The sequence below is a fragment of the Chelonia mydas genome, chromosome 5 (genome assembly GCF_015237465.2).
Source record: "Chelonia mydas isolate rCheMyd1 chromosome 5, rCheMyd1.pri.v2, whole genome shotgun sequence".
Taxonomy (NCBI): Eukaryota; Metazoa; Chordata; order Testudines; family Cheloniidae; genus Chelonia; species Chelonia mydas.
Window position 1 is genome coordinate 110,375,483 of NC_051245.2, and position 18,532 is coordinate 110,394,014.

The window sequence follows — 18,532 nt, forward strand, 5'->3', positions numbered from 1 at the left end:
TGGACAGGGAAATTCTTCTCGTTTGTTTAATTCTCTTCACTTCCTGTGGACACGTTTCATTTTCTGGATCTCAAGCCCTAGCACTGTTGTTGTGGAGTCTCCATCATGGCAGGGAAATCTGTTTTAATTCAAGAAGAAAACTATTTTCACTGAAATTAAAAAAGAAAAATCACATGAAGAAAGCATGAAAACATTTTTGTGCATATTAATTTTAGTTAGAGTCTCCCAAGTCTTCCTGCACTTTTATTAGAAATTTGAGATTTTTAGCTTTAAATTTTTGAAAGACACCCTGCAAAGCAGAGAAAGCAGACTTACCGCAGCCCCCAGGTTGTAATGGGCTCTGCTCCCCATTCTTCCATGACTTTCCAGGGGTGTTGGGCATCTGTATTCCACATCCAGGTGAAATCCCAGGGGAAGATGTTGCAGGGTACTGAAAGCAAATGACCAAAACTGCAAACCCAGGATATGAATGAGACCATGCTTTTGGTCGCTCTTATTGAAGTTTCACACCCCCAGCAGGCATTGTTTCAGCCTGGGGCAGCCCTGACAGGGTGACTGTAATGGAACCACGCTGATAGGGACCGGAAGGGAGGTCTGACAAAGCCCTGGAAGTGATGCAGACACTCAGGGGCTCTGTTTGGAAAGATTTTGTGTTCTGTGCAGAAGCCATCGTGTCATCAGTTTCCCCAGCTTTCATCACAGAAATCATTTCCTCCTGCCTGCTAGTGGAATGAAAAGGGGGAGCTTAAGTGGGGATGTATTGGTGGTGTTTTCCTTCCTTTTGTCCACCTGTGGTTGGCTTTCCCACAGGAAGACCTAAAGTCATAGATGATGGATAACACTAAATGGCTCTTAAGTAGATTAAAAGCTTCTTCCACGCAGCACAACTTCAAAACAATGTGATAGAATGATTGTCAGGCAGTTCTCCTCTGCACGATAGGGGTAGTGAAGAAGTTAGACTTTAAAGAAGAGTTTGTATGGTTCCCAGGTGCAATGTGACCAGGTCAAGGCCCCTCTTCAGCCACCCAAAATTGAGGTTCTGTTTCAGCATGTAGCTGTGGATATTCTGGGTCCTTTCCCTAAGAAGACACCCAGAGGAAAGGTGAACACACTGACTTGCAGGGCCGCAAGGGCAGGGCCAGCACCACCTCTGGCCACAAATTTCATAAAGATGTGTCCAGCTACTGAAGATCTAATCCTCCCAGAAGAAATGGAAGAGTTTCATGGTGAGACGTTCTATACCTCGTGGGAACAGCCTACACCTCCATTTTCATCCTTATAATATGATTGCAAAGTTTGTTGTGTCGGGTGTCTTTGGAAGACTCAAGATGCACTGAGCATTGTGGTCATAGTGATGTGATAGTAATTGTTGTTACTGCAGTGTTATAGTAATGTTATAGGTTCTAATTCCATGTCTAGAGTTGTGAGGCTGAAAATGTGTCTTCATGGCTTAAAACTCTCCAAGAACAGTGAGGCAGTTCACGCCTCATCAGGGCATGTACGGGAGAAACCCAGCCCAGCCTCACAGGAACAAAGGATGCTGGCCTAGACAGCAACAAAAGAATCTGTTGGACTCTCCAGTGAGTCACCGCCCCCCGTTCCTGTGGACAGTTTGGGACTGCGATGGGGTAATGCTCACCTGACTTTGAAGTGGTGGGCGGGGGACAAAGCCAAGAGGGAAGTAATAACATGATAAAAGGGAGAGATGTTTGCCATGCTCTTCCTCTCTCTTCCAGCTACATCTACAGCCACCACACCAAGCCACTGAAGGGCTGATAATAGGGGAGAGCCTGGCTGGGGAGCAACCCTCGCAGAAGACATGCAACATGTTCATGGACTCTCATTGTGATTGTGATATGTATTCACCCAATAGTATACACAACTCCTTCTGTCCACCAAAGTACCATTGCTCCGAGATGGAGTTCCTACAGCAATGGAAAACCCCTTCTGTTGCTGTAGTCTGTCTACACTACACACTTACAACAGCATAGTTACAACACCATAACTATGCTGCTATAGTGCCCAGGGTGTAGACATGGCCTGAGTTCAAGCAAGGCACTGTTGGTATCCATCAGCCGCTGAAAGGGGTCATGTGTGGCCGGTGGGTGAAGAGCATGACCATAGACACACCCCTTATATGCACATGCAGTAGTGGTGGGCGGGGTGGGGTGGCCGTAACCCTCCAGGCAAGTGTGTGTCGGCCTGCACCAAAGAGAACATGTATTATTGTTGGTCTGTAGATGCAGCAATTGCCACTTGAGGGGCACTGTGAGAGTATGCTCCCAAGACTAGGAATGCCTTTAGCCTCTACCACTCAGGCAGTGCAGCTCCCCCTCCCACTCTTAGAGCCATAACTGAGTGCCACATGTGTGTATTTGTTCTAACATTGCATTGGCCATGAAGCATCACTTTATATTGTACATGCCACATTGTGACTGTCAGAGTATATTTCCTTTTGTCAAGATGTAACCACCTTATGTAAAATTGAGCAAAATACTTTAAACGGGTCAGGCACATGATGTGAGGAAAATATACACGCTGAAACTGTGTTGTGGTTACAGACGTATGTCCCAGGCCGATTGCCCTCAGTCCTGCGTCTCAGGGTATACGACACTCTAGATCTGCTAGAAGCTGTACAAAGGGAGACTGTCTCTACAGTGTAAACAGGTGAAGTGGTCTAAGACATACTTGCTTTTCTTGGGCAAGATCTCATAAGGTCAGACGACATGTCCTTCCATTTTGCTCAGTTTTGCTGTGTAACAGAATGAAAGCCGGCACCTCCTAGAGCAGAAAACCTCCCAAGCATTTTAGAAACTAATCAGCCACTATATTAAGTCACACGTGCTACCCTCCCCTCTGTTTATGTCCAAAGCAGAATACAAGCAGAATAGCTGTACTGTGCTGAGAGCAGGGTGTGCTGGGAGGTCGCTACGCCCCTTGGACTCTGTCGTGCCTTTCTTAGCAACAGAATGGAGGGCTGTGGGTGTCGCCACTAGACAGGTCTGTGCTGCAGTAGGTGACAACCAAAGTATGAGGTGTATAGGAAGCCATTTGTCTCTACCACTAGAGCACTAGTGCAGCTATTCCATGCCAACCCAGCAGGCTAAGGGGCAAAATAGTCCACCCAAAGCCAGATTTTTGAGCTTTGTTGAGAGGTGGCACCATTTGGCCCCATGTGTTCTGTATTTCTTGCCTCATTTCCTTGCTAAGGATATTTGCATATCATAATCTTCCCCTTTCTGTGACCTCATAACTTCCTTAGCGAGTTGTTTCTAATGTCATGAGCAGTGGTGACATGTGGTAGATAAGCAGCAGTAGATGACCTTAAAACGTACAATGCGTAGCATGTCCTCAAGCTTAAGGGGGAGAAAGCCTGTGTATGGATTTGTTCTTAATCTTTATTTACAGCCTTCTACCACATTTTCTGAATTTATTTGAACACATTGGATTAGAATGAACAATCCTGGATCCTTTGGAAATGAGGGTAATTTAATGACAAATAACAATGGAAACCAAGTGCTCCACCTAAAAAAAAAGTAATAACTTGGGAGTTCTCAGGACTAGGCAGATACAGGGCCAGAATAAGGTGTAGTGATCCTTTCCTCAAGTCTGGGTACATATCTAGCGCTCAAGATAATGTTAAAAGGTGCAGTCCAGGTACCCCACGCTACTACATTGCCCAAGGAAGTGTGGTTCCCTAAGAAGGGGGCAAAGCTATGCACCAACTAGTGCATTCCAAGATAATACATAGTCGTCATCTTCCGCACAGAAGTACAATGTATATGCATGGTCATGAACAAAATGATGCTTGCTTGACAAATGGCAGAATTGTCAATTCCATATCCATGCCATCTTATTTTATCCTTTTGTCTGACCACTTTTCCTTGCCAAACTCTAAAGCAAAGATCAAGCAGAGTGCACGCTAGCTGTTCTAAAGCACCAAGGTAAACCAGTTGAATGTCAAAATTGCAAAACCGATACGGAGTGAGGCTAACCCAGATATGATCCCATATTTTATTGCATTTGATAACGTGCCACACAGAATTGAAAGTGGTGGTATATTACACTTTTATACAAACAAGTAGCATCATGGGTTTTCTATATTTCCCAAACTTGGATGACCTGCTGAGGGGGAAAATTGCTCTTATGAAACCACTAGAGTTTAGCATATCAAGTGTAGACACTTTACTTTGACAGAATGGGCAAGAAAAATATTGGCCTAGCCAAAGCATCGAAGCAACTTGATGTAACCTCTCTTCAAGCAGGCCATTTTAACTCTTCACTTTTACATACTATCTTCAGAGGCTTTCTGTAAACTCCCCGTCGGTAATGACTAAACTGGGAAAAGTCTAGGATAGAAAAAGCAGATGTAGATCATCCAAATAGACTGTTGTTGCCAAGTCTGTTGGCATCTACAGAAAACCAAGAAGGTCAGCAAGGCCAGGGCCGGCGCCGACTCTTCATGAAAAAAAAAATCCCATTTTTAGACCCACTCATGAGATTTTGGCTACTTTACACCTGAACCTGGAAGAAGCACACCTACTGATTTTGGGATCTGTTTTTGATTCTTAACCATGGAGCAAATTCATATCCCACCTGTCAAAAAACATGGAAAGCGAGAGAAATTTTTCCTGTGGTGGTTTCTTTTCCCAATTTTTAGTGTCTTTTTTCTTCATGTTCATCCCTGTATATTTATACAAGGCACCCAGTTTACTGTTCCACCATTTTTGTTTTGGGGAGGATGTTTTCTCCATTCTGCTAGACACTGTTATGTTTATTGTCCTGCTGTATGGGGAGATTTTGGCAAACCAGGAAAGCGCTTTAAACCACGATTGCTTATTGCATGTGTGTCATGTCAGCAGGCCGTAAAGTGGCCATGCAGCAGCCTCAGCTTGACCAAGGCTGGAGGGGTGGGGCATTTGGGTGCCATAGAAAGAGCAGCTCAACCCCGTGTCCTTCCTGATAAGAATCGTGTTGAAGTTGCTGATACATGCATTTTAGAAGAGCAGGATGTGCCCTCAGAAATGTTGAATAGGACCTTAAGGCTGCAAACTCTGGGAAAAACCCACACCTGGGTAATCAATAATCAGAAGAAAACCTCTTGCTTGACCACTGAAACCGCTTGCTTAACAAGTTTTCTTTAAGGAACATGTCATTGTTTTATAATGTGTAAAATAAGGGGGAAAAGTTTGAGGTAGTGGGACTCTTCAGGACGGGACTCTCCCTCTGGATGTATTTTGTGTTCTCCAGCGGCAGATGTGCTGCCGCTGTGTCACTCGAGAGCCACACTCAGCTTGGATAATTATCAAGGGTTGGGGGTGTTTTACTAACCTGGTTGAGACTGAGTAAAGTTTAGCTTTAAGTGAAAGCACTCTTGTCTTGTTCTGTTTGTGCCAACCCATCTATCGTTCGGACGGCCGTGTCTCCCCTGATTTATTTCCTGACAGCAGCTCACACACAGTAAAAGTTACCAAGAGCTTTGGGTTGAAAGAACCCCGGGTAACACTGCCACCACCATAAAAACTGTTTCACAAAGCTAGAGGTTTTATAAAATGCCAAATGCTGTTGGGCTGTCCAGTCCATAAATAGCTTTTAGAAAATAACAGATCTTCTAACCAGGTCTAAATAATTATCTTCTAGATTTCCCTTACTCCTACTTTTCATCTAAGAATTATGGCACCACAACAAAATTCATGGCATATTTCCCACATCGTTTCTCCTCCTTTTCCTCTCTCTTGGTCTGTGTCAAGCTTGCCTGTACTTTTCCTTTTGAGGACAGCTTCATCTCCCTGTTAGACCAAAACTGTGCTAGATAACCAGTAAGGGCCATGAAATAAACCCCTTTAATCCTAATTTCCCTTGAGGGGCTTTCCAACCTTGGGGAGCTTTTTGGCTAAAAGACAAGCTCATCTTGGCCTTTATTCCTCTGAACTTCTGACAACGTGGCAACGCTTTTCATCACAACTCCTTTCACAAAAGAACAATTTCATATCTGGTGGGGTGATTGTTTTCAATTACTTGACTGTGTAGTCATGCAGGTGATGTGCCCTGTGACTCCGCGACAACTGGAATCAAAGTGCACCACGTGGACAGAGAATCCTGCAGTAACTGACTGGAGAGCAGCAAAACAAAGGGGGATTAGCGAGAGACTGGCGTGCTGGAGTCTCCAAGAGGTGAAATTACAGGAGGCGGAGGAGCCTACGGCTTAAGTGGTGGTCGCAAGGCCAGAGGGGGGCCGGTGGCCGCAAGTTTTGTGAAGCTGTTGTGCTAAATGAAGGTGGGGAGGTAGCTCCCTTTTATGGACAGCCAGTTAGATGTAAAATCCATTGTAGCAACTGTTCTCTACTTGCTTTACATGTAAAGGGGTAAAAAGTCTCTCTGCAAAGCATAAGTGAAAGGAAGTGAGTGCTCACCATGCTGGAACTTCTTAAAATGGAGGACAAACTCTCCCTTTCTCTGTCTGTCTGTCCTCCCAACTGGAGAGTTCGAGAAGGCAGCAGCTCTGCTGTCAGAAGCCTGGGGCCAGGTATGAAATATCATCAGTATCATACCTAGAAACTACTCATTTGAAACCCCAGATATCTACGTAGATCAGGAAATGTCTAGAAAGACGCAATTAGCTTTCTCTCTCTCTCTCTTTTTTGTTTTTAATATTTACCTTTTTTAAGAACAGGGCTGTATTTTTGGTGTCTTATGAGATTTGTGCACATGGTTTTTGCTTAGCTGGTGGCAACAGCTGATTTCTATTTTTTTTCCTTTTCCTTTCTCAGCTCTTTCCTGGAGGGGGAGTGAAATTATAGTGATAAACCTGCTGGTGGCATCAGATCTAGTGAGGGTCCACCTCTCCACCAAGTTTTGTGTAGGTGGATCGTAGTTCTGAAAATACTCTTTGGCACTGAAAGGACTGGGGCAGGGAATCTAATGGGAGCAGAGCTGAGACAGATGCTGCAGATCTGTGTCTGGAGAGACCTTTTTGATCAGTGCAGAAACCATAGAATCTGCTGAATGTGGAGATGGAATGACAGCCACTTCCATGAGGAAGTCTACGGACGAACCCGCCCCTTCTTCTTCTTGCCCCTGAGTGGAAGGAAGTGGGAGAACTTCAGTGGGCGATATTTACACAGTTTTCCTCTCTTTTAAGAAATGTGAGCTGCGCTTTCCCACAGGCATTGGCTGCTCCTTATGATACAAGTGATATTGTCAAAGAGCTCAACTGAATTCTCCACTCAGCATGGCCCCTTTTTTAATTTAAGGTCTGCTGGCATGAATGGGAATAGTTGCTCTCTCGCACAGAATAGGTTTGGGGCATAGACTTTTTCAGAAGAATTCAGTATTGTTCCTGGATAGTAACTGACTGATGTATTCCCCCTGTCATAAATATAAAGGGAAGGGTAACACCTTTCTGTATACAGAACTATAAAATCCCTCCTGGCCAGAGGCAAAACCCTTTCACCTGTAAAGGGTTAAGAAGCTAGGATAACCTTGCTGGCACCTGACCAAAATGACCAACGAGGAGACAAGTTACTTTCAAAGCTGGAGTGTCGGGGGGGGGGGACAAAGGGTCTGTCTGTCTGTCTGTCTGTCTGTCTGTGTGTGTGTGTGTGTGTGTGTGTGTGTGTGATGCTTTTGCCGGGAATAGATCAGGAATGCTCTTCAGAAATCCTGTTAAAAGTTAGGAAGCAATCTAGGTAGAAATGCATTAGATTTCCTTTTGTTTAAATGGCTGGTAAATAAGCTCTGCTGAATGGAATGTATATTTTTGTAACTTAAGGTTTTGCCTAGAGAGATTCTCTATGTTTTGAATCTGATGACCCTGTAAGGTATTTACCATCCTGATTTTACAGAGGTGATTCTTTTACTGTTTCTTTCATTAAAATTCTTCTTTTAAGATCCTGATTGCTTTTTCATTGTTCTTAAGATCCAAGGGTTTGAGTCTGTGTTCACCTATGCAAATTGGTGAGGATTTTTATCAAGCCTTCCCCAGGAAAGCGGGTGTAGGGCTTGGGGGGATATTTTTGGGGAAGGGCTCTCCAAGTGGGCTCTTTCCCTGTTTGTACCTTGAGGAAGATTTTAACCCAAGCTGGTAAGAATAAGCTTAGGGGGTCTTTCATGCAGGTCCCCACATCTGTACCCTAGAGTTCAGAGTGGGGAAGGAAGCTTGACACCCCCAAACTGGGGGCTGCATTTTAGAGGTGACAGAGAAGCTTTGATAATCGTCATTCTAATGCCCTATTCCCGCTCTCATTACTCACATGTAATTTTGTTTGTGGTGTGCACTCAAGAATGAATTTTGTCTGTGCTGTGCTCACACAAAAATGATGGAACCGAATGTGTGTGTGGGACACACAAATGATGAGCATTCATGGAAGCCCACACTTAATGGGCGGGGGTGATGCTTGTAAATGTACTGTGGGGAGGTGGTATGTGAAGGCACACAAACCTGATTGATGGAGTTATGAGCAAGCTAATTAAATGGTAACTTAACTGGTGTGTGTTTGAGGGTGTATACTGTCTTGATTGGTACCCTCTTCTCCCCTCTCCCACCCCTCCCGGCAGTAGTTTGGCCTCTTCCAGCACATCTACTCCACCAAACATCCACAACAAGAAGTTATCTGCTCGGGGAAAACAACCAAGGAAAAAGTAGCAGAGGAAAAAGAGGCAGAGATCAGGTGTGGTGCGTGGTTTGTTACCGTGGAAAGATTAATTATCACTCCATACCTCCTTTTTTCCTATGGAAGTACAGTAAACTTGCACACTGATTCATCCATGTATCTAAGTATGTTCCCAACTGGAAGCATGAACACCAGTAGGATGGGTCACATACTATAAGTCACGTGCATAAGTACTTTCTGGACTTGGGGTTTTAAGTCTGAACAATAATAGAGTGTTTGGTTGGATTTTTTTTTGACCAAATCACTACCACTCTGTTGCCATTTTGTATAAAATAATAATTTATTCCAATTAATCTACGATAAAATATAAATAAGAGCAATAAATAATAGACTGATATAAATATCCTGTTACAAATATCATAAAATGCCCTGAAACTATTTCCACAATGCACAAATAGAATAAGTAGTCGCAACAGTTTTTAAAATTCCACTGCATTTCATTGTAAATCATGTCTAAAATGTTCATTGATTTCAGTTAGTCCTTCGAAAAAGGTTGGTATTTTTAATTTCTAAACTTCTTTATGACTTTGTCCTGTAGTTGAAAACTGCATAATTCCACTTGGATTCTCTTGCCAGCGCTGATGCTGAACTGCTTGTCTGCTAGAGGAAATAACTGGTATCTCTTCACCTTCATCCTGGTGAGCTGAAGGTCCTTCCTTCCTTCGTGGTAAAAGAGTCCCGCTTTCCATCATTACAACCACACCTGTCTCCAGATGCCCAGCTGGCTGATGAGTCTACGTTGGAATCTCTGAATGGAACTCCCGCCTCAGGGAGCTTGTTTGGAAGCTGTTATGCTGTTATACTGTGGTTATACTGCATGTTACAGTTCAGAGGTGAGATTGGATCAAAGAAGAGATAATAGAACAATATATCAAACACGTCAACAATGTTTAAGGTCCAACCCTTTCTTTTAAAATTCTTAATTGTCTTGTAACTTTTTTGCATCAATATCCTTCATTTTCATTTTAAACACTGAGTAAATGAACAGAATATTATCACATAAAATGAAATTTGTGCAGTTGGAATTTCATGAGAGTGAATGTACGGCATAATACGTCAAGCACTATGGAGTGTTAGATGTCACTGTGGGAAGAATCTGCAGAGAGGAGGGATTCCACTGTATCTGTCTGTCTTCACCTCAGTAGTTGCAACATCCAGAGCTGAAATGAAATCGGAAATAGTTGAAACACAAAGGGAAAAAATATAATCTTCATTGAATTGATCTCAAGAAATTAAATGACAATATCTTTTCCACACGTAAGCTCGCAAGTCTTTTAGTATGTTCATATTTTTTTAAAAAGTCTTTAGGAAGCTTCTCAAACCTTGGAATAGTAGAAATAGTTCTCATGAGGACAAATTAATTAATAGCCATGCTGATAATTGTAGAAACACACTACGTATGTCAAAGTCAGAGTACTTTGGTCATCAGATAATGATACTTCCTTCCCTCCCACACCACAAAGTGCTGGTGAGGTGCCGAAGAATTCCACATATGTGGACTTCGTTGCGTGGTCTGCCAATTCCCTACTGCACAACAGTACTGATATGTGAGAGATTATGAAGATGTGCAAAAATAAATAATAGTAGAAACACCAAAAAATAAATCCATGTCACTGAAAATCCATTTCCAGGACAGGACAGGAAGAGCCTGAAGCTGCTGCCATGGAAATCAGTTGCGATTTGGCCACTGATCCTATAGAAGAAAGATCAGGCCCTATATAAGCAGAGTTATAAAATATCCGTTATCTCTGTTCAGCTGTATAAATGACCTTAATGTGAATTGATTTACTCCAGGGAAAAGTTTTGTACTGTACCTTAGTTACGAAGTTTTCGAGTGATTTTTTTCAACCAGCACAAAACATCTGGGTATTTCCATGCGAATGATCTCCCAGGCACACAGGCTGTATTGCTTTTCTTTCAGGAAAGCATCTATCTCCTGAAAGTATTTTTTCACCCTCCGACTGGTGATCTGGAGGTCCTGACTTTCTGGGTTGGTTAAGCCCTTCTCCATCTGTGCTCTCAAACATGCCTCCAGCCGCTGAATTTGCTGGTAAAGGCCATTTTGGAACCTGACTATGGAAGTGGCATCCCAGGCACTTTGGGTGAGGTTTTTGCTAAAGATGTTGAAGATCTCTTGGAGGATCTCTTGAATTACCACCTTGGCATTCTCCTTCTGGGCCACTGAAAGTTGGACAATATCCTGGGTGGGCTTGAAAGCTGCCCTTTCATTTATGCATTGTGAGGGGAAATTTCCGCTCCTTTTCTGCAGAAGCTCTAAGCTCTCTTTGTTCACTTTGTTCTGCTGGAAGTGAAGCATGGTACAGAGCCGAGATGAGATTTCAGTGGAGAAGAGCAGTATGAGGCAAATGTGCAGCAAAAACCTGGTGGTCATGATGATGTCTATACGCTCCTTTGCTTTGTGTGGAACCTTGAGCCTGGAGTTCGTTGAGGGTCCTATGTAGACTGCTGTGTCTTTCCTTCATGTCTCTGATTTTAAATAATTGGCTGCAGAATTTTTGTTTCATCATTTTCTGGTTTTTTTTTTAAAGGTTTTTCCCTCCTGGAGGCTTCAGTCTTTTTCTTTCTGTATAATTCACCGCTTTCTAGATTCTTTTACCACGCTTCCTCCTTTTTGTATTGTTGTGAAAGTGACCAAACCCCTTTCACTTATGCTGGATCCACATACATACAGGCTTTTCATGATGCCTTAATGTAAAGATCTAATTTAATAAGATCATCCACACTTCAGAAGTGGTACTGAGAAGACTGCCAATTCATCACACCCTACACTTTTCTCATTCATCACTTTCTGCATTTGACAGACAAAACTAGTTTAGGTATATTTAAAGTTTTGAGGCCTGGAGGAATTGGGAGGAAAGCGTTGGCCTCCAGGGAGCGGGAACAGTTTGTGTAGTGGGGCTGTTGAGAGCCATTGAACCAAACTGTAAATCGTGAATATGAAGGAAACCACTTCAAGCCAGGGGGTATGGCAGCACCTATATTAGGCCTCCCAAAAATAATGGTAAATTTCAACTTCAGTCATGCAACCTGAAAAGCACACTTAATATGTAGACACCAGAAAATATCGGTATCTTCCTTCTGGGAAAACACAGGAGATAGAGAGTGAGCTCTGAGAGAATGGAACCTTTTTTCATTTTATGTTTACTTCCAGATCTGAATGTATATACTGTAGCTGAGCAATCGATGCAGTTAGATGGTGTGAACCTGTTGTCCTGTTGGTCACTCTGAGTAGCTGAGAGTGGTGAAAAATGGAGGGTAATTCGTAAAAGAGGATGAGCAATTAGTTACACATACTAGAGAGGTACCCACATGGATGATTGTGATTTACAGTGTGACCAAAAGGAGGTTGTGAAGAAAAGTCCTGATTTGTATTTTTAAGAAGCATGTCCCTGGGTTGTAGTCATTCAAAGAAGTTTTTAAAAATCAAAATCAGTGTTCACCATTTTGGCTAGTTCCTTCTCTTAACTTTTTTGTTTTCCCCTTGGCGTGGGCAGGGAAATTCTTCTGCTTTGTTTTAGCCTCTTTGTTTCCTGTGGTCACATTTCATTTTCTGGTTCTCTTCCCCTAGCACAGACTGTTGTGCTGGACTTTGCCATCATGGCAGGAAAATGTGTTTTCATCCAAAAAGAAAACTCTTTTCACTGAAATTAGAAAGGAAGAATCACCTGAAGAAACCATGAAAACATTTCTGTGCATATTAATTTGGTTAGAGTCTCCCAAGGCTTCCTGCACTTTGATAAGAACTATCAGAGTCTTGCATCAGCTACATGAAAGTTTCTGAATAGTGCAGAGAAAGCAGACTTACCAGAGCCCCCAGATTGCCATGCACTACGCTCCCCATTCTCGCATTACTTTCCATGGGTGTTGGGGATGTTTATCCCACATGAGGGTGAAGTCCAGAGAAGATGTTGAGGAGAGAGGGAAATAAGTACTGTAGTATGAATACTAGGAGAGGATAAGGTAACAAAATAATCGCAGGGTAATGTGGGGCGGGGGATCCAAATCATCTTTTTCAGTAAATCTATATAGTGACAACAATTTAGGGGCACTGGAATACTTGTTGTTGTATGGCTGCTGAAAGCCATTGAACAAAACTGTAAACAATGTATATGATGGTGACCATGTATTCACTTGCTAATATGACTTGATGCTGCTCAACCCCAGCACTCCTACTTCCATCTTCCCTGCAGCAAGTAGGCAAAGAACCAGTCTATTATTTGAGAAAAGTTGGTTACAAGGGCCTCAGAGCCTGCTGCAGAGGATCCATGCAGGGGTAGAGCCCTCTGCTTATGCCTCTTCCCTGTGCCACATGGAAGGGTGTGTGGAGTGAGATGAGGTGCCGTGGAGTCAGATGCTTTTGCACCCAGTTCCCTCTCGGGGTGTTCTCCACACAGTTATGACCCATGTGTGGGGCCTGGAAAGAGCAGACGCGCATTGAGCTGGGGCAGTGCTACTCCAGATCTGGTGGGTGCATCTCTCCATGTCAGCTGCACAAAAAGGACACCTACAGAGAGTGTCTGAGGCAACTGCAGTCTGAAGGAAGTCCTGGTTTCATGGCTGTAATGGAACCTCGCTGACAGGGACCGGAACGAGGCTCTGAGTGGTCCCAACAACTGATGCAGAAACTCAGTAGCTCTGTGTGAAAAAACCTAGTGTTCTGTGTAGAAGCCACAGGCTCATCTGCTTCTATGATGAAGGCTGGGGACAAACCTGCGAGTATCCCCTCCTGCCTGTCAGCGGAAGGATAAAAGTGAGCTGAAGTGGGGATGTATTATTAGCATGTTCCTCCCTTTTTATCCCCCTGTGGTTGGCTTTCCCACAGGAAGGCCTGAAATCTTAGATGGTACATGTCATCAAATGGCTTCTTCAATAGATGAATGGATTGTTTTCCACATAGCACAGCTTATAAACAATATGATGGGATGAATGTCAGGAGGTTCCCCACTGCACTCCATGAGCAACAAAGCAGTTAGAATCTGAAGAGTTTATATGGCTCCCAGCTGCTATATGACAGCCATGTTCCATCAGAGGGGGGGGATACATTATGGGGGTGGTGATTTTGTCATCCTTGACTTTTTCATGCAGTCTAATTTTGCTCTCATTATTCTCAGATGATTGTGTTTTGTCAATATAACCTTTGGCTCCAACTATATGAAGGAATGAATGAAAGGAGAAAGATTTGGGCAGGAAAGCACTTGGACAGCTGATGGCTACAGCTCTTGGAAAAAACTGCACCACAAGAAAGGAGAGGCATTTGTTTTAAGAGTTAACTCCTTGTACATGCCTCTAAACCAGCAGGTCCCAAACTGAGTTTCCTGAATCAGTGGCAGTACATGGAGTACTGGGTGATGGTCTTCAGAGAACTGGCAGATCCCACGGTCCTTTAAAGACCGCTAAAATTATATAAATGCGTTTCTAGTACTACCTTTCTTTGTAAGCGTTTGGTGTACCTGCCACACAAATGTTACGTGATCCTGAATGGGAGGGGAAAGGATCAATTTTTGTAAGATGAGGCCCACATAATGAAATGTTTGAGAACCCCTCAGCTAAAGAGAACAGAGGGCAAAAGCTTCTGCAATGCTGCCATCTGTTGACTGTGAAGAATTTAGTCTCCTACTAGAGACACCATAGTTTGGACTGTGTTAGAAAAGGGATTTAAAATGGGACATACCTTCCTGGTTTTTTTCCCAAAGGCATTTTTTCCCCAATCAGTGTAAAAATTCACACACACTTTGTTTTTTTACTATTTGAACATTTAATGTAGTGGTTGTTTGACTTCTTTAAAAACTTTTAAATAAGAAATCTCCAGATTTAGAGTGTGACTTAAATTAATGCTAGACAATGATGGGACTGACTAATAGCTCTTCAAAAATACTATCTACATACCCAAACTTGGCAACGAGATCCTTACAAGATTTGGTCCAATGGATGGTTTTTGTTTTTGTTTTTTGCTTTCAGGTAATTTTTAGTCATTCACAGCTCAACTGAAATTTTGATGCACTGTGCTCCTCCAGCTGGTGGTTGTTGGTGCAACATGCAGTCCCTAAGCACACACGCTTGTTTTGGGAGCACCCGGGGGAGAGCAAAGGGAAGCAGCAGCAGATGCTTACAAGCCTGATTGACAGGAGGGGTTGGGTATGTACAAGCTTGATGGTGTTTGTGAGCCAAGTGTACCCAAACCTGACTGGTGGAGGGGGAAAATTAAACCCACATAACCCTTCCTGATGGTGGTGGTGGGGGAGATACGGAGTCTGCGCACATGGAAACCTGACAGTTCACACACATCTCATTGGGGAGGAAGGGGACAAGCAACTTTGTACCACGACAGCCTGAAGTCTTCCCCTTAGGATGCCTGTGTCTCCATCCTCCCTTTCATTTCATCACAATGAGCTCCTGCTCCAAACACTTGCAACTACAAATGTTGTGGGTGAAAATGATCTGTTAATGGGCAGAAACACAAAAGCTGCAGAGTTGAGGTTGTGGTGTGTGGTCTGTTGGAGTGGTCAAACTAATTACCCAAGCTATTTTTCTTATGGAGTCACTGCTGAATCAGGGTTTATGTTCACAATGTACTTGAGCATGTTGTCAAGTTTAACTACTTATGTCAAAGGAAAGCTCGTGTACTTAAAGTTAGGCAAATGTTTACAAGTCGTTTGCTGAACTGGAGTCTTAAGGGAAAACAAGAGAAGATTTTTATTGGGTCTCTGTTTTTTTAAAAAATCTAATTAGTACAAATCACTACTGCTGTAGGTTGTTATTTTGTAGAAATAAATATTTATTTATAAATATTATAAAACCTCTGAAAAAATAAATAAAAGCAATACATTAATATTGTGAATAAATATAAATGGATCAACATAAAAACACTTTTACAAATCCAGTAAAATGATCTGAAAATCTTTTCACAGTACAGGAAAAAAATATATATTTGCACTAGTTTAAAATTTCAGAATGCCTAATTATAAGTGACCTAGAAACTGGGATATTCTTCTTTCTTTGTTATCCTTGCCACAAAATACACCTCCAGAAGTTTCCCTTGCTTATGAGTCCATGTCAGGATCTTTCCATGCGACTGTCGTTCCAGGCAGCTAGTGAGGGTATTTTGCATGAGATGTAGGCAGAGGTGAAAGTAAGGCGGTCCAGTCCGGTCCAATATAACGGCAAGAGCCGGTACACCATGTCATACCAGACCGGCTTCCTGAGGCTGGCCATTTAAAGGGTCTAGGGCTCCTGGCAGTGGCCAGAGCCCCTGGGTAGCGGAGGCAGCTCAGGCCATGATTTAAAAGGCCCTTTAAATCCCCACCGATGCCCCTGGCTGCCGCCACTACACCGGGGGCTCTGGCAGGGGGCTCGGAGAGCGATTTAAAGAGCCTGGGGCTCCAGCCGATGCAGGGAGCCCCAGGCCCTTTAAATCTCCACCAAAGCCCTAAGCCCCGGGGTAGCGGAGGCAGCCGAGAGCCCCTGGGGCTCTGTCCGAGATTTAAAGGGCCCGGGTCTCCACTGCGGTAGCGGTGGACGGAGCCCTAGGCCCTTTAAATCACCCCCGATCTCCGGGACACCCAGCCGCCTCTGCAGCTGGTAGCCCGGGATTTAAAGACCTGGGATTTAAAGGCTGGGCCTCTTCTGGTTGAGGCCACACCTCTTCCGGTTGAGGCCTACCCCCTGCTCAGGACTCTGTCATATCGGTAAGTCCTTTAAGTTACTTTCACTCCTGGATGTAGGAAATCTGTTGGAGGATGTCGTGGATGGCCACTTTGGCAGTCTCTTTCTGGGTTGCTCTGGGCTTGAGAAAATTTTGGGGCCATGTTAGGTGTCTTTCTTCATTCTGCCTTTGCAGGAAAATTATCCTTCCATTTTTTTTGGAAATTGTCCTGGTTCATATTTGTTATGCCGAAGCAAAGCCTGTTACAGTAAAGAGATAAGATTTCATTTTTAAAAGCAGCCCAAGGCAAATTCGGAGCAAACGCGTAATATCAATGATTAAGAAATAGTAAGGTTTTTCTCCTTCGGTTCAAATACTACGCTGTCTTCTGCAATATTGTCAGCAAAATCTTCTGTTTTACATTTTCTCATGTGAATAAATCAGTCTTGGTAATGGCAAGGAGGCTATAAATAGTGCAGTTGAAGTTTGGCAATTTGCTTAATTCAAGATGAACTGAGAGGAGTCTCGAAAACTGCTGATTCGAGAATCAATTTAGAGAGGAAGGACTCCAGTGGAGGTGCAGTTTCATTCTGCTGTTTTCATAGCATCATTACTGGAAGCATCATGTGCTGGAATGAAAAAGGGGAATGGTTCAAACATGGAGAGATTCAAACGCCAAATAGAGGCCATCTTTTTCTAACCAGATGTCAAATCCTAAATCCTGAGCCTTAGTGCACTTGTCATCTTGTCAGTTAGGGGTAAACAAAAGAAAGAAAAGCAGAATAAGAACCCTCGGTGTCCCCAAGTGCAAAATGAGTTGATGGGATAGAAGAGTGTGAACACAGACCCCCCGTTTTCTGGTGTCCTAACTGGAACGTTGTCTAACGAGGCAGTTGTTGAAAGGGGGCTTCTCACTGTTCTTTTCCCCAACTTAGACACTTACTGGTCAAAGATCTATTTGGCATAGTTAGTTATCACTTAACAATATTTTGTCTTTAGTTAGCAGTTATGATATATTTGTATATTTTTCATATAGAATATTGTGTGTGGTAGAGAAGCACTAAATTATATGCTACTGTGAAAAGATTTGAGCACGCGTTTGAAATAGCTGTATGCATAAAATTACTGTGGGAGAAAGATTGGGCCCGACGTATTAGGAGTTATAACCCTATCAGCCATCTTTCACCAGCTGTTTTATTCAAATAATATTATTTGAGTTTTTCTAGGAAAAAAGAAAAGATGGTACCTTCATTTTCAAGTCTCTTGGTGAGTTTGTTGAGCATGAGGAAACATCTGGATATTTCCACACGGATGATCTCCCAGGCACACCGGCTGTATTGCTTTTCTTTCAGGAAATCCTCTATTGTCTGGAAGTATCTCTTCAGTTTGAGGCTGGTGAGCAGGAGGTTCTCATTTCCTGGGTAGGTTACCTCCTTTTCCATCTCAGCACTCAAACACGTCTCCAGCTTCTCAATCTGCTGGTGAAGTCCATTTTGGAATTCCTTTATGGAAGTCCCATTCCAGGCAGCTTGGGTGAGATTGTTGTTAAAGATATGGAAGAGCTCTTGGAGGATCTGCTGGATGGCTACCTTGGCATTCTCTTGGTGGGACAGTCGGAGCTTGAGGATATCTCTGGGCTTGAAAGCTGTCCCTTCATTTAGACATTGGAAGGGAAAGTTGCCACCCATTTTCTCCAGACGCTCTAAACTCTCGCTGTTCATTCTGGTTTGTAGAACATGCAGCCTGTTACAGTCCAGACATGAGATTTCCCTGGAGAAGAGCAGCACGAGGCAACATTGCAGCAAACTCCTGCTGATCATGATGATGTCTTAGATTCCCTGTGTTTGTGTAGAACTTGAGCAACTGGTGTCTGTTCAAGGTCTTCTGTAAACTTTTGTGTTTTCGACCCCTGTCTCTGAATTTAAGCATTCTGTCGGAAAAGATTTTTCTTTCATCACTTTCTACTTTTCAAGGTTTTTTCTGCTTGAGGTTTTTACTTTTGGTTTCCTTCTTTTTAGTTAGTGGAAGCGAACAAGGCATTAGAAGAACCAAATCACAGCTGGTAACTACTTTAATATTACTGAACCCCAACATTTCTTTCCTTCGGTCCCCCCTGCCCTCTTAGATAACGAAAATGTAAAGAGTAAGAAGAATATGATGATGAACAGTGTCATCCAGTTACAGGTTAGAGTAGGGA

At 43.2% G+C, this 18,532-nt stretch overlaps 1 protein-coding gene across 1 annotated transcript; it reads right to left on the reverse strand.

The window, feature by feature from the left end:
- Positions 1-16,920: 16,920 nt before the first annotated feature.
- On the reverse strand, positions 16,921-18,167 carry LOC119566694 (interferon beta-like). Its single transcript, XM_037903088.2, has 2 exons — positions 17,582-18,167; positions 16,921-16,964 (listed from the first exon to the last, which is right to left on the reverse strand). The coding sequence occupies exons 1-2, from the start codon at positions 18,153-18,155 to the stop codon at positions 16,921-16,923; spliced, it is 618 nt and encodes a 205-aa protein (XP_037759016.1). The 5' UTR covers positions 18,156-18,167.
- Between the last annotated feature and the right edge of the window lie 365 nt (positions 18,168-18,532).

Excerpts from the sequence above, each read along its gene's own strand:
- LOC119566694 (XM_037903088.2), bottom strand. The coding sequence starts at position 18,155 with ATGATCAGCAGGAGTTTGCTGCAATGTTGCCTCGTGCTGCTCTTCTCC. Across the intron at positions 16,965-17,581 it reads CAAGAGACTTGAAAATGAAG|CACATGATGCTTCCAGTAAT; the intron begins GTACCATCTTTT and ends TTTTCATTCCAG.